The following is a 15,000-nucleotide window of genomic DNA, read 5'->3' on the forward strand; positions in this document are numbered from 1 at the left end:
GGTGTCTCTCTCTCTTGGCAGCCCCAAGCTCTCTCAGTCCTATAGGGCCTGGCTGGGATTTGCATGTTGCACGTCCCCCGCGCCTGGCCGCTGCCGCTGCTATATTCAGTTCAGTCAGGCAGGATTCCACGTTATTTGGTTTTAAACAAGGCTGTCAACCTCACAATCTCCCTGTCTGTCAGTCCATCTGCCAAGCCATCTGCGCGCTTATTGTTGTGTGTCTTCAGTCCGTCAAGCCGCCCATCCATTCTTCAGTCTGCCTCTCTGACGCGTGAATCAGTGGGATGCCTCAAAGTGCTCCCCGATGCACCTGCCAGTGCATCCCTAAGGGAGGAGAGTCAATTCTGTCTGCTTTGAGGTCACTGGTTGTTAGTGACATGTCTACGTCTGTTTGCGAAATAGACCTTAAAGATGAAATGATGTGAAACTTTCTGAGTCATGAAAAGTTACTGGAGATTCTCCAAGAGAATCAATCCTTCCATCCACTGCATTCAAAGCGTCCCTATTTGCCTACCGGGGAATACATGCCTAAATAGACCACCTCATTAGCTGCCAGTAGGGTGCCATGAGTTCCCATTTCCCTGACAGCTAACAGGGGAAGACGTGTACACCTACTTTGATTTTCTGTTCCTTCCAAGCGCAGCATCCGCACTCCTATGCTCGCTGGGACATGGAGGGAAAAGGGGAGATGACAGTCCCCTGGCTGTCATCTCCCCTGAAAGGACTAAAAATGGCACCGAGGCATGATGTTTTGATCTGGATCCTGCAGTGTGTCGAGGTTCATTGCCCAGAGACTGAAGTTCGATTCAACCATAGGGCAACTGCAAAATAATTAAATAAAAATTTAAATAAATAATAGATCCCCTCATCTGAGAAGAGACTACCTTGTGGGTAGGGGGTGGTTCGAGGTCACGTTCTTCTCCCAGCCCATTGATCCTGTTCTCTCCCCCTGGTGGTCTCAGGTTACCTGCAGGAGCTGCTGAATCGCTCCGAGGTGGCCCTGCAGGAGACCTTCGCCCCCTCCATGGGGCTGCTTTACTCCCAGAACGCCCCGGTCTTCTCCGACCTGTACATGGAGCTGAGGCGCTACTGCAGAACCTCCAACGTCAACCTGGAGGAGGCCCTCAACGACTTCTGGGCCCGGCTGCTGGAGAAGCTGTTCAACCAGGCCAACCAGCAGTACATCATAGGTAAACCAGAGACCTTCCATACCACCAGTTTACATCAGATCATTTCTAGGCCTCATAGGATGAATGCGACGATTATTCTGGGAAAGCATTTTAAGACAGAAGTAGCGGAATTTCGACAACTTCATACATTATAGTAAAATGAAAAAAAAACGATTAATTGCTGTAAACTGCTTTGGATGCAAGTTTCAGCTGAATGACTTAGTAGTAAATAGCAAACACGTCTATCTACTTATCCTGACGATAAAGGGATAATGTTCCATCTGAGACCACAGCTAGGCCTCTTCTTTGAGCAGTCAATTTCCATCCATAGACATATTATACATTAGATGGGGTTTGTAGTTCTGTTCCGACATCATACCAGTATTTTCAATAGCAATCATCACTGTTAATAACGGGGCATGCAAACAACAATTGCAAAACAAGTGCATACATCTCACAACATAGGTTCCCACTGCCATCTCACGGAATAGTTAAATTCGCCTAGCCATAAACAGGATTACAACACATAGTCATATCTTTAATACCCATAGGGAACATCATTCCTAAACCCATCCCACAGTCCATACTAGTGGTTCAACAATCGGCACAATAAACCGTGTTTTGCTAGGCTTTTTTCTTTGAGTCTTTAAGTAATCCCTCCTCAATGTCATTACTATTTACCATGAATCCATTCAGCTGAAACTTGTATCCAAAGCATTTTACAGCATTAAAGAGTCAGTTAATCCAACAATCCATTTCTTCGGTAGGAAACGGTTTGGTTGTCACACAGTGTCGATGAACATTTTGATGAAAATGTATTACTTTGTTGAATGGGAGAAATTCAGCTATTTTCTGCTTAAAATGCTTTTGCAGAGTAGCAGTAGTATCCTTTTGGCTGTGCATCCTAGATCAAGCTAGCATTCTATGGGGTTTTGGCAACTTATGACAATGCCCCTAGAACTTTCTCCAATGGACCCCTCTGTGTCCGTCTTCCGTAAACCTTTGCGACCGTCAGGACTGCTCAGGGTTGCACTTTTTGAATCCTGAGGGCAGACATACTGAGGCAAGGGTTTACTTACCCTTTAATGAGCAGGGATGGTTTAGGCCTGATCAAGGATGCCTTAAGGTAGACTGCGGAGGTTTGGGGTTAAACCCTGTAACCTTGTTGCTGTCAGCCGAATCCCCTTATCACTAGACCAGTGGTTCCCAACCTTTTAATAGGTGCACCACTAAATGTCTTCAAGACCTTTGGAGGATCACCTCATATAAAAACGGTAAAAAAGTGTGCAGTGGCTGGGCAAACTGCCAGCACCCCCTTTAATCATAATTATTACTGCAAATAGGCCATGGCCAGTGGGAAACGTCAAGAAAACATGGAAAGACAATGTCAGCGCCGCATCTTATGCTGACAGTGTGTTTATTTTAGCAAAAATGAACACAAAACATCAATGGAAAACATCACAATGGAAAACATGATTGACTCACAAAGCGACACTATTCTCGCAATAGTCATCAGACACTATACCATATTTGAAACAATAATTATAAAAAATAGAGCCCAAATGATGAAGATTTTAATTTTCTTTGTCGTAAATGTGGGTAGTCAAGAAGAACCCTCCAACGTACCACCTGACGATAAGCTCACATACATCCCCTGCGGTCTGCTTACCACACGAAAAACACAATAGCAGTCTTTTCCCTCCCACCTTTACTGTTGGAGGTGTCAGTTCCATCTTAGCCCCTTGCCCCCCTCACCCATCCCCTCTCCCTCCCTCCCTCCCTCCCTCCCTCCCTCCCTCCCTCCCTCCCTCCCCACCACCCCTCCGCAATCCATCAAGCCGCAAGCTTGAATCGTATACAAAGAAAATCAATGCTGCGTGTTAGGGAGTCGCCCCTGACGGCGAGGCTGCGGTGCGTCTGATTGCAGATGAGGACTACCAGGAGTGCGTGTCCAAGCAGATGGAGACGCTGCGGCCGTTTGGCGACGCCCCCCGCGAGCTCAAGCTGAAGGTCACGCGCGCCTTGGTGGCGGCGCGCTCCTTCATCCAGGGGCTGTTGGTGAGCGGCGACGTGGTGCGCAAGGTGTCCCAGGTAAAACCCCCCCCCCTCGCCCCGCCATGGCGTCCGCCCTGTGGGTCTATAGCGCTCTCTGAATCGCTCTTTTCCTGTGGATCTCACCGTCGCCCTTCACACCTCTCTCCTGTTTGTTTTTTTGTCTTTATCTCTTTTGGCCGGTGCAATCACGTTGTTTCATCAGCATTGCATTTCTCCCCGGCGCCGTTTAGCCGGGCGCTGAAGGGATTCGGAAGGGGGGTTATTCTATTTATGTTAACATAACCTCATCGTTAGTTGTGGTCAAGTCTTGGAAGTCCATTTCCTGTGTTTTTTTTGGTCTTATTTCCGATTTCTATTCCCATAACGTCTCTTCCCGCTGTCTCGGCTTATGCTGTTCTATTATTCATCCATTATTCTGCTATTCACCCATTCTCTGCTTTTCTCCTCTCCCCCCCTCTCCATGACTCTTCCACATACATGGTCATTAATAATAATTTGGAGTGCTGCATTCCTTTCAACCTAGAGTGCAACTGGAGAGTCCAACTGGCAAAGACACACACACACAAATGCCAACAAAGGCAAACTCAAACACACACTGAAACACACACACATGCAGGCAAAGACAAACTCAGGCTTGAGCAGAAACACACCCATGCAGATGGACGCAAGCTCATGCACAAACAGTATTACACAAATGCAGACAAACCATTCTCATGCACGAGCAGAAACGCACCAATGCAGACAATCCCAAACTGATGCCACAAACGCACACATGAAGATGAACACTAACTGGTGCACAGACAGAGACACACAATTGGGATAAACGACGCTAATGCATGATGGACATGCACAAGCACAAGTAGACTCACACTCATGGACAAGCAGAGACAAAGCCGTGCAGTTGGACACACACTCATGCACAAGCGGAAGCACACACCTGGAGACCAACCCACACACATGCCACCATACGAGCGCACAGGATCCCTCTCTCTTCTTTTCCCATCTCCAGGCAGAGTAAAAGACGATAGCAGATCGATGCACGGCAGAAACCGGGGCTTCATGAAACATGGCCCCCGGGTGGGGGCAATCAGCCCCGTGCTACAGCAGTTAATGTCCATGCCGCGTTTGAAAAACATCCCCCAAGGCAGTGGGCAGGGTCAATGTAACGCACCCAAGATAAATTGTGCCCTATGTGAGAAGGAGAGAGTGGAGTGAAGACCAGAGCACTATTGGAATACCTCTGTCCCCCGAGCGAGGGGTCGGCATGGGGGCGATGGACTATCGCTGGAAGGATGAAAGATATTTTCCCCGATCATGCAAAAGGCAAAGGGGTAGTTAGAGTAGTGCATCCTCTGGGAAATAAACGTGATGGAAAGAACTTCTCACACCTTGGAGCCAACGGGTAATCAGAATTATTTGTTTCAACGTTCATTTGGGTTTTGATTATGAAACGTAGATTAAGAATGTTGTTTGTGTGGAAGAGAGGGTTATCCGGGAGATGTCTACGTCTTACTCGACAAGTGGCCAAATTCTGCCACCACCGCATCGTAGGAATCTGCCGACAAAGCAATAATTAACTGAAATCCGAGCCATCCTGTGTGTTCCTCAATGACATAGCAACCAGGGTTATGCGAGCTTGTGTCTTGGCAGTTTGAAACCTCAGGCATCTCTTGACTTTCAGGACAGAGCATACACTCCACATGGCCGATGTCTCTTCCTGTTAAGTCTTTGTTAAAAAAAAAGATGTGAGGGGGCCCCGCTGCTTACAGACACACACACACACACACACACACAACAACACAAACACACACACACAGACTTCAAGATGTCTCAATTAGGCACACACAGCAAAAAAACAAAACAGCAGAGCCCAAGCCACAGACCCACAGGGGACGGAGACCAGGAATAACCATGAGCACAGCTAGCCAAGCAGTGAGCCATAGCGGAACAGAGAACAGCCACCGCCTACTCGAAACAAGACTACAGAACGGCATCCACGCAGGGGTTTTGCTACCGAATTAGCATAGCGTCGAGAGCAGCAACATAGCATATTCCCATTCCCATGGTTCGCAGTGTAACAGGGCTGTATTTACCGACGGCATTAGCATGTGTTCGTGCGCTAAGCCTCCGTTTTTATTCGGGATTTGTGTCCTGTTGGTTTGCCCTCTGGACCCGCTGGAGGGGCCCGCAGCTTCTCGTCGGGCCTCCGCCAGCTTCCCACTGCCAAGCCGATTACAAGTCTTCGTGCATTCCTCTATTCGCCAAAAATATACCCACATGCTGATGCACACAGTCACCCATGCAGCGACGAGCACACAAACACACACACAATAGCCTGGATGAATAGAATCACAAGTTCAGTTTCAGCTATAGCTTCAGTGTCAAACAGTGAACACCTTCCAACACTGTCTAGATCCCGTTATGTATGTTTCTTGACCATCTCCGTTGCAGTGCCGGGGCTGAAGCACTGATGTGTTGGTTAAAAGGGACCGGCTGAGTGAGAGTGTGAGTAATTAGTGTGGCTCTTTGCAAAATTATTAAATGTCATCTGCAGCTAATGACAGGATGTTGGGAACCGCTGCCACCCTCTCCAAGAGGTCATGAATGACAATTATGTTTCCCCTTTACACTCACACATGCAAACACAAGCTGCATTCACACACACACACACACACACGCACGCACGCACGCACGCACGCACGCACGCACACACGCTCATACTCACACACACAGCTGCTCAAGTGTGCACACATTGCCATGCATATAGACACACATACACATACACATTCACACACCCACACAGACACACACACACACACACACACACATGCACCAAAGATACACACACACACACACACACACATTCTCGATTGATGTCCACATAAACAGCACCAGGCTTCAAAAAAGGGAAATAAAGAGGAGAAAATGAAAAGGCTGTGCCAAGCCCCTGATGTTTCCTCAGAAGCCTTTTCTCCAAATTCTGCTTCTACCGTTCCCGTGCTTTGGCTTCTGTTGGCCCTTTTTAACTTTTTTATTTTTTGCTCATATTTTCCTTTTTTTTTCGTAATTACTGAGCAACCATTTTCTCCCCCTGCTCTCCTCTCCTCCTATCTTCTTTCCTATCCTCCTCCTTTAATCCTCAACTCTTCTCTTCTTCACCTCCTCACCAACCATCATCTTTCCATTTTCCCTATGCTCCTCTCCCCTCCTCTCCTTTCCCTCTCCCTCTCATCTCATCTCATCTCCTCTCCTCTCCTCTCCTCTCCTCTCCTCTCCTCTCCTTCCTCTCCCTCTCTCTCATCTCCCTCACCTCTAATCTTCTCTCCCTCTTGTCTCCTCTTCTTTCCCCTCCTCCTCCCTCCTCTCCTCTCCTTCCGTCTCCCCTCTCCCCTCCTCCCCCCTCCTCCTCCCTCCCTGTAGCACTGAATTAATTGCACCTGATTGTTTCAGTTTGTTGACGATGTGCAGAGCTGTGACACGTCCTGTCCTCTCTGCCCTCACAGTGTCAACAGCCAAGCATAGTAATTTGGTTCTCGGTTTACCCTCGTTCCTCTGTGGTAATCGTATCTCCGATTGATTACGCCCAAACAGGACAGACAGTACCTATTCATAGCTCTGCTCAGAGACTTAACAATCTCCTTGTGAGATAATGAGTTTGCCCCCAATGTTGTCACGATATCGCTTGAAATCACAGAACTACAGCAGGAGGTTATGTCTATAGCTCCTTCAACCGAAGCAGGAGGCCAGTACCAAGGATTAAAGATCAGATCAGTTTGACATCGGTGTAGGCGACACTGAAGTCTAGAGAATTTATATCCCCCTGGTTTGTCCCTTGGGGGTAGAGACTCCCTCTGTACTCCTGGTCTACATCGGCTCGTATTAGCCACCGTGTCTTTAAAACAAAAGTCCTGCGTTCCCCCCCCCCCCGAGGAGCAGACGGTAGCGGTAGCAGGAAGTAGGCCACGCGTCACATCGCTCGGCGGAGGCCAGGAGTCTGGAGCAGCGCGCTCCATTATGCAGGAGGGGTGCTGCTGGTTGTTCATATATCTCCCCTAATTACACAGCGAGGCGCTGAGAGGAGGGGACAGAGGAGTGAATCAGTCCTCAGTCGCCCTCTGGCAGGGCGATAGAAGCTGCTACCGATACTGACAGGTACAGAGGGGAGCGCTTTGTCGAGGGACCCGCAGTGGAGTGGTGGTGGGAGCCCCAGAGTTCAGGAGTTTAACCCAGAACTCTCCACGCCCTTGTCAACAGAGGGGGGGGGGGGGGTTGCCTAGATGCAGAAGAGTGGATGGTGTTCCATGCAAGGCAAGGGGAGTTGGCGGCGGCAAAGGGACGCGAGTCGAGGAGGGCCGGTCAAAGCCGCTGTGATCCGTCGGTTCGTCTTTGTCCCCCGCACTCATGGGGTGAGAAGTGAGGGCAGAAGGCAGACTGTGGGCAGCATGGCGGCTCATGACAACATCTCCCTCAGGCGATTAGTGGTTGCTAAAGAGAGAAGAGGGGGGAAAGGAAAATGCTGTTTCATGGCGGTTGTTGTGCAGCCCTGGAGTTCCCAGCAATCGCAGCTCGCACGGCTGATGTAAGATCAAGTCGAATTTGTGAAAACATCTTCGACCGCGTTCTCTATCAGCGCCGCCAGTTCTCGTCTGTCTCTCTTTTGTTTTCGCACCCCTCGCCACGATCAAGGTCTCCGCCTTTCTTTATTTAGCTCGCCTTGTCGTACCTACCTCTCTTGTTTTGGGTTTGTTTCTGTTTCTAATCTTCTCTGCTCTCCCCCTGAATGTTGTTTGTGGGGAAAAAGGAGCGGTGTGTGTGTGCGTGTGTGACTCATCGTGTGACTAACGAGTGGTTGAAGTATTAGAGTTGGGAGACAGAACTAGGCCCTGTGACTCAAGTCTCCTTTCACTTTGCTGCAGTCTGGGAGTGTGAGGGGAATTTTGCGTTCAACTTTTTCTTGTTTCCTTTGAACTCCTATAATGTAATCGTCTGTGTTCATTCTTCTTTGCATTGGTCTTTCGTTTGAGAACGACATATCCGAGAAAATATACTGTAGAGTTAGTTCCATTAATAGTCATAATCATAATAATTGTTATGATTGTTATATTGTCATGGTTGCTGTCCATGGTCCTGACAATGTTAATTCTCTTAACCCCAAATCCCTTATTATTTTTAATCAGACCGCCATGCAGACATAAATGCGCACTGATCCATTGAAGGGAAGTGTCTTCCGAGGCCTCTGCCGGTTTGTTTTCACTGCCCATCCTTGTTATCCCATCTCCCAGCGTAAAGTAGTGTATATTTGTTGAAAGTGTTTCCCTGACTTCGCCACTGAGAGAGGAACAGTCTCCATGCAGGATCAGGGCTGGCCTAGATGTCAGCTTAAAAGGGTTTTGTATGCATAGCTGGGCTCGCTAGTCCTTAAACGCACACACACACGTACACACACACACACACACACACGTACACACACACACACACACACACACACACACACACACACACACACACACACACACACACACAGACACACACACACACACACACACACACACGTACACACACACACACACGCACACACACACACACACACACACACACACACACACACACACACACACACACACACACACACACACACACACACACACACACACACACACACACACACACACACACACACACACACACACACACAAACACATGGATATACGTATGCAAGCATGCACATGCACCCACACACACACAAACACACATGCACATTTTCGCCTGGGGTTTTGTATGCATAGCTGTGCTCTCGTGTGAACAGAGCTTACTGGTATTAACCCAGATTCAGTGTTTCACGCACACAGGCCCTTTCCAGGCGGAGTCTGGGGCCTAGTAGGATAGACAGAGGAAGGAGAGGCATCGGGGAAAGATGGAAGGAATGAAGGGATCGGGGGAATGTTTGCATGGGAAGTCGGGCTCCCTTTTGCCGGCATTTGTGAAACAAGTAATAAGAAAGCCAAATTCTCCGGGAACCAAGTCTTCTGTTTCCAAGGCAACGGGGGTAGAAATGAAATCATAGCAACGCTGAATGCAGGTCGCTGCGGGTAGTGACCCACCACTGGTAGTCTGGTTTCCAACGCTGTCGGGGGCGAAGGAAAAGGGTCCCTCCACATTTTATCCAGAGGGCTTAATGCAGCCGTCACCAACACATGAAACGGACTTAAACGGACGCAACGGTTATAGATAGAAGAGAGCCGAGAACTTCTAGTAAAATAAGAAGTATCTTAAGACTTGAAATTGCCGTGGTGGGCTCTGGTCTATAACTGGCTGCCTTTGATCATCCATGGTTTGAGGTCAGCCGAACCCATTGTCAAATTAAACATCGTTCCACCATGTATCTTTACTGTTCATTTTTATTACAATGGAAAATCCACCGGTGACTGTAACTGACTGGTGCACAATACACCCAGGGTTCATTCCGACCTGCAGTCCGAGCCTCATGAGAACGGGATGGTCACAAGCTCCCATTATTTGACTCTCTGTAGGTCGGTCTGGCCTGCATCACGATCCCACTGTATGAATGCTAGGTCCAATCCGGGCAGGGGGCTTCAGCTCATGCCAGACAAAGAGGGCCGTAGTCTTGACGCATTAAAAAACAATAGCGGCGCCCAGGGAAAATGTGGCACTCGATGAAGCAATCAAAACAGTTTCATCCAAAATAGACAATGAACAATGTGCTGTTAAAAGATTAACAAAAATCTGCAAAGAGGCTTTTCTCAGATTAGAATTATGTGTTTGCTTTATTTCCAACTATATTCGGCGAGGGCTGAGAAACGAAGAGCATCACTCTGATTGGCTGGAGTTTACTTTAACTGTGTTAGGCAGCGGCCTCATTTGGAAATCAATGGCAGCCAAGCCAAGGCCAGAATGATATTGATTGCAAAAACGCCAGTGTGAATATCCTTATAGTCCCACGAGGCTACAGTTTCTCTCTCTCCATCACGCTGCCCTCCTGTCTGCTTTCACTGCACTGTTTACTGAGGCCCAAAAATACTGGTGCAATACGGCCATGCCAACCCCCTGGTGTCCACAGGTGCAGCTGAGCCTGGAGTGCATGCGGGCCATGATGAGGATGACCTACTGCCCCCACTGCCGCGGCATGGCGTCCGCACGGCCCTGCGCCAACTACTGCAGCAACGTGATGAAGGGCTGCCTGGCCAACCAGGCCGACCTCAACACAGAGTGGAGGCATCTGGCTGGTAAAGAGGGCGACACACACAATGCAATGCGTACAAACACACGTATTTGTGTAGTGGTTATCAAAGTGTGTTTTTTTAACAGTGTGTCTTTGCATCCGTGTGTAATGATTTAAGTATGTTTTTACAGTGCACTGTGCACACACGCACACACACAAACACAAAGACAGACACACAAACACTGTGAGCTTCACATCACACAAACGCACGCACGCACACACACACACACACACACACAGACACACACACACACACACACACACACACACACACACACAGACACACACACACACACACACGTGTTTCCAACAAGTTTCTCCACCGGATCTCTGTGCTCATTTCTTCTTTAAACAGCCACCCATCTGTGTTTGTGCATAATTTCGCTCTTCATTAAACAGTCGCACCTTCTCATTTACTATCACCAGCTGTCTAGTCTGCGTACGCGGCACACCGGTTGGTTAATATTTCCCCCTTGACCCTCCCCTGCTGAACGCTACGTCTCTGCCTCTGCGGTGTGTGTGTGTCTGGCTGCTGTGTAGACACCATGGTGCAAGTGGCGGGCCGCTTCGACGGGCCCACCGGCGTGGACGTGGTGATCCTCTCGCTGCCCAACCGCATAGCAGAGGCCATCTCCACCATGATGGAGAACATAGAGGCCGTCAACAGCAAGGTAAGGAAGCTGCCGTCATGGCCACACGAAAAGGGGGTGGGTTGTTAGAGAGTTAGAGAGTGTGTGTTGTTACTGTGTGTGTGTGTGTGTTGCGTATGGAGTCATTGAGCAGACGCTATGGTGCAGTCTAGCATGGTCATTCTGTATTTACATTGCAATACTAAGGTCGTGGTGAGGGCCATGATAAGAAACATGAAAGAGCTAAACAGTAGGTGATTCTAGGTATGAAATAAAATAGACAATTTGAATTAAACAAAAAAATGCAACTCATTATTATGTAGCACATCGGGTTATGCATAGGGTTTGACATCATTGATAAAGACTCTTACAGAGGCTTGGGAAATCGAACCAGGAACCTTTAGCCTGGGAGTCGAACATCCTATCCGCTACACTATCCTGCCCATGTTCAACGGTTGTTACTCAACATTGCCGGCGATTATAATGCCTAAACAATGTGGTCATGTGCAACGGCTTCTCCTGATTTAACTAGGCCCGTCTTCTCATTGAAGTTCGGCACTGCAGATGTCGAACCTGCCGACACATTACATCACCCTACTTTCACCATTTGTGCAAAAATCAGCGTGACGCCTGCTTTCTTCGCATCTCGCAGTGGAACAGTAGACCGCAGCGCATACCTGGCTGCTTTTAAACACAGAGATCCGAATCATGACAGGACATGCGCTCCCAACGCCTCACTCCTCGTGTTTAAGGGTGTTTGAGCGATATTGTTTTATGCCGCTTTATAAAACACAAAAGGCAGCTGTGAGAGAGGGATCACTGTGCGGTATTGTTGTGGACAAGGGCTGGAAAAGGAGCGGTGAGATGGTGAGATGAAAAAAACAAAGGCAACAAAGGCCCTGTTCTGGTTGGCGATAAAGAGTGTGTGTGTTCATAGCGTGGTAGACTGGCGTGTCTCTGGTGGTTCTTGTCTGGTTTAGAGAGTTTATCATTTATTTTACCTGCGTCCATTTATATTATTCATCAAATGAGGGCAAGGAATCCCTAAGGTGATGTAAGTAAATGATTGCATAACTTCTAATGCTACCGTAGACGCGTGGATTGCAGTTTGTATTATTGAATACATTTGATATAAATTGCTGAAGATGAAGTCAATACTTCTGCCACCCTTAAAGTCATTCTGTTCACTTATATTCACTGTTATTCTGTTGACTATTGTAATTATACATTGATTCAAATAAGATTCTATGATCTGAGTAAACATAGTATAGTTTATAGCCCAATTGTATAATCAACCTCCCCAAAACCCACAAAATGTTACCTAGCAGTAAAGACTGAGTTCACGTCACACTGGATAATGTTATTATGACTCTATACAACAGGCTTAGCGCTACTCAAAACACGCCAGAGGTAACCTGACTTTTCTTGTGGTGCGGGTAAATATATAAACACGTGCATATAAATATAGTCGAGAGTGATTGCATCTACCATGGCAATGTCATGAACCAGTCCTTCAGGCACTGTGAAAGCAGTAGCATAAATCTGTCCTAGTCTCCTATATTGTGTGTTTGCGGTCACCTACTGTAAACACAAACTCTCCATGATCCAGTAAAACATACAGTTCTTGTCGCTATACAGCAGCAGCCAAAGTACAGCTTCCCATTCAATGATGCTATTCACAGAGTTGGTTTCGGCATTATTGGATTTCATTCCTGTCAACACGGGACAGCCACAAAGGTTATATACAGTGCAACATTGAGTCCACAGTTAGAAGGAGGAGTAAAGTGCACAGGGCAAGTCTGTAACCTTACTGCTCCAGTTTCATTTTAATTCTGGAAGTGGAAAGCAGACAGCAGAGCCGTGCTTTCTTCGACCGATCGCGCCGTTCTGTCAGGAATAACTCATATCATGTTGTGACCATTTAATGCATGCCATGCTAATACGATTTAGTTTGGCGGTATGGTTCCACTCTTTCCTGTTGCTCCCTGCTGTGGGATTTAAAGCATGACATGCAGATGTCAGATACAGAATACCAACAGGGAGCGCTATACAATCCCCCCATGGGGTACATCAGATAGCTCCACCCATTGTATAGGTTGCATACAAAGCAGAGCAAAACCAATGCAGGGGGAGGCTGGGGTGGTGGGGGGCGGAATTATGCCCAGCACACCTAACTTGGACCGCGTTAGCTGTCAGCTGATAGGGGGCGCATGACTAGAGTGTCCCGTCTGAACTAGCTACACCCATTAAAGGGCATATTGTTGCCGTTTTCTTTGTCAAACAAGCATATGTGAAAAGAAGATCATCCTGCTCTATCGCCTTTATAGTGTATTTTACACAAGATAGATATTTGATGCTGTGATGAATTTGATCAAAGAAAACATTATGTCTGAGGTCTAATAAAGGTCCTGTATTTATGAACAGATGGCCCGCTGATACATATATAGCCAGAAGGGATATCCTGCTCTTCAAATAAACATATATTTCTTACAAAAAATTTAACAAGTTGGGGTCGCAAAGATTTTTATACTGAACAACTGGTCAGGTCAACAGGTCAACAACTATTGGAAACTGCTTTAATGTAAGTTTCTTTCAAGATGCGGATAAATTCCTTCATGGCTTCTCATTTCTTCAACCTCTCTTTCTATTTTCTCTTGTTCCTTCTGCGTGTTTACTTTGGTTCTGCCGCAGGTGTTCCAGGCATGTGGGAGTCCCAGGGGGGGGGTCACCAGCACGACAGCCCAGGAAGAGGTGTCGAAAGGGGGGAAGATTATTGTGGAGGACAGGGTGGGGCCCAGCACCGGCAAACTAGAGCAAATGGTAAGTGCACTCAATCGTCGGGCTTTCCGACGGAATCTGAATGGGCTGGCTCTGACCTCTTAAAGAGAGGCTGTCCAGGCTTCTAAAGTATCACTTATTACATGGCTTGTTATTGATGATGGTCCAGCCAAACTATGTTCTCTGATACAGTCCAAATCCACATCAAAGGCTGTGAGATGAGGCAATGGATGTGGAAATGGAACGATGGGAAGAAAGAATGTTTTGTCCTCTTTGTGCCAAATCCTTTTTTTAAACGCTTTTTTAAAGGTATCCAGTTAGGCTGGAATGACGTGCGGGCTAATTGCTGTTCCAATTTAAAATAATTACAATTAAAGAGGAAGCAGTGGTTCTGGTTTACGACCCCTTAAAGGAATATGTCATGTTTTTTGTCAAAGGGTATTTCAGATACAATCATGTATTGTATTGGACCTATTGTTACAGTGTTTTGCATGGGGCGTCCATGAAAGCATTATGAGTACCGTGCACTGATGTACACTGACGCCGGGCAGGTGTTGGACGCGTCCAGGAGGCTGAAGGACATGCAGCCCTACTGGGTCTCTCTTCCCAGCGTCCTTTGCAGCGACCGCATGGCCACCGGGGCAGGTGCGGAGGACAGGTGTTGGAACGGGATGAACCGCGCCAGGTGAGCCTCGCCGATTTTGATCCACTTAAATCCGCTGCTTAGAGTGTCTTGTTGTTTTAGCGTTGTCAAGGAGACATCTGGTCGGTATTCTGGTGGACCGTTTGTTTTCCATTCGGATTCGTAGCGCTTTGATTTGGAACTGTTACAAGGCAGAGGTGTGCCGTTGTTGAAAAGGAATGCACACCCGTGACACGTTACAGGCCAATCCGGACCAAGTATTCATCAATGCTGTTATATAATGCTTATTTATGCATGTATTTAATTCTATATGTATTTATTTATTCTATTTTACACTATTGTGTCGTACTGTCTAGGTTTAATCGAAAAATATATTATTTTAAGAGAATTGTATTTTTTTATGCGTGTCTTTGTGTGTGTGTGAAAATGTGTGTCCGTGCCTTTGTGGGGTATTGTCAGGTACCTGCCTGAGGTCATGGGCGATGG

At 47.4% G+C, this 15,000-nt stretch overlaps 1 protein-coding gene across 1 annotated transcript in view; it reads left to right on the forward strand.

Annotated features, from left to right (window-relative positions):
* Positions 1-943: 943 nt before the first annotated feature.
* Positions 944-15,000, forward strand: part of gpc1b (glypican 1b) — a gene marked incomplete at its 5' end in the record, with an annotated part of 19,090 nt that continues 5,033 nt past the window's right edge. Inside the window, 7 exons of the mRNA XM_056597181.1 lie at positions 944-1,190; positions 3,097-3,260; positions 10,303-10,468; positions 11,005-11,135; positions 13,785-13,913; positions 14,423-14,556; positions 14,974-15,000. The exon at positions 14,974-15,000 is cut by the window's right edge and continues 149 nt beyond it. Of these exons, the coding sequence (XP_056453156.1) occupies positions 944-1,190; positions 3,097-3,260; positions 10,303-10,468; positions 11,005-11,135; positions 13,785-13,913; positions 14,423-14,556; positions 14,974-15,000 (998 nt within the window). The remainder of the gene's footprint in view (positions 1,191-3,096; positions 3,261-10,302; positions 10,469-11,004; positions 11,136-13,784; positions 13,914-14,422; positions 14,557-14,973) is intronic.

This window comes from Gadus chalcogrammus, chromosome 8 (genome assembly GCF_026213295.1).
Source record: "Gadus chalcogrammus isolate NIFS_2021 chromosome 8, NIFS_Gcha_1.0, whole genome shotgun sequence".
Taxonomy (NCBI): Eukaryota; Metazoa; Chordata; class Actinopteri; order Gadiformes; family Gadidae; genus Gadus; species Gadus chalcogrammus.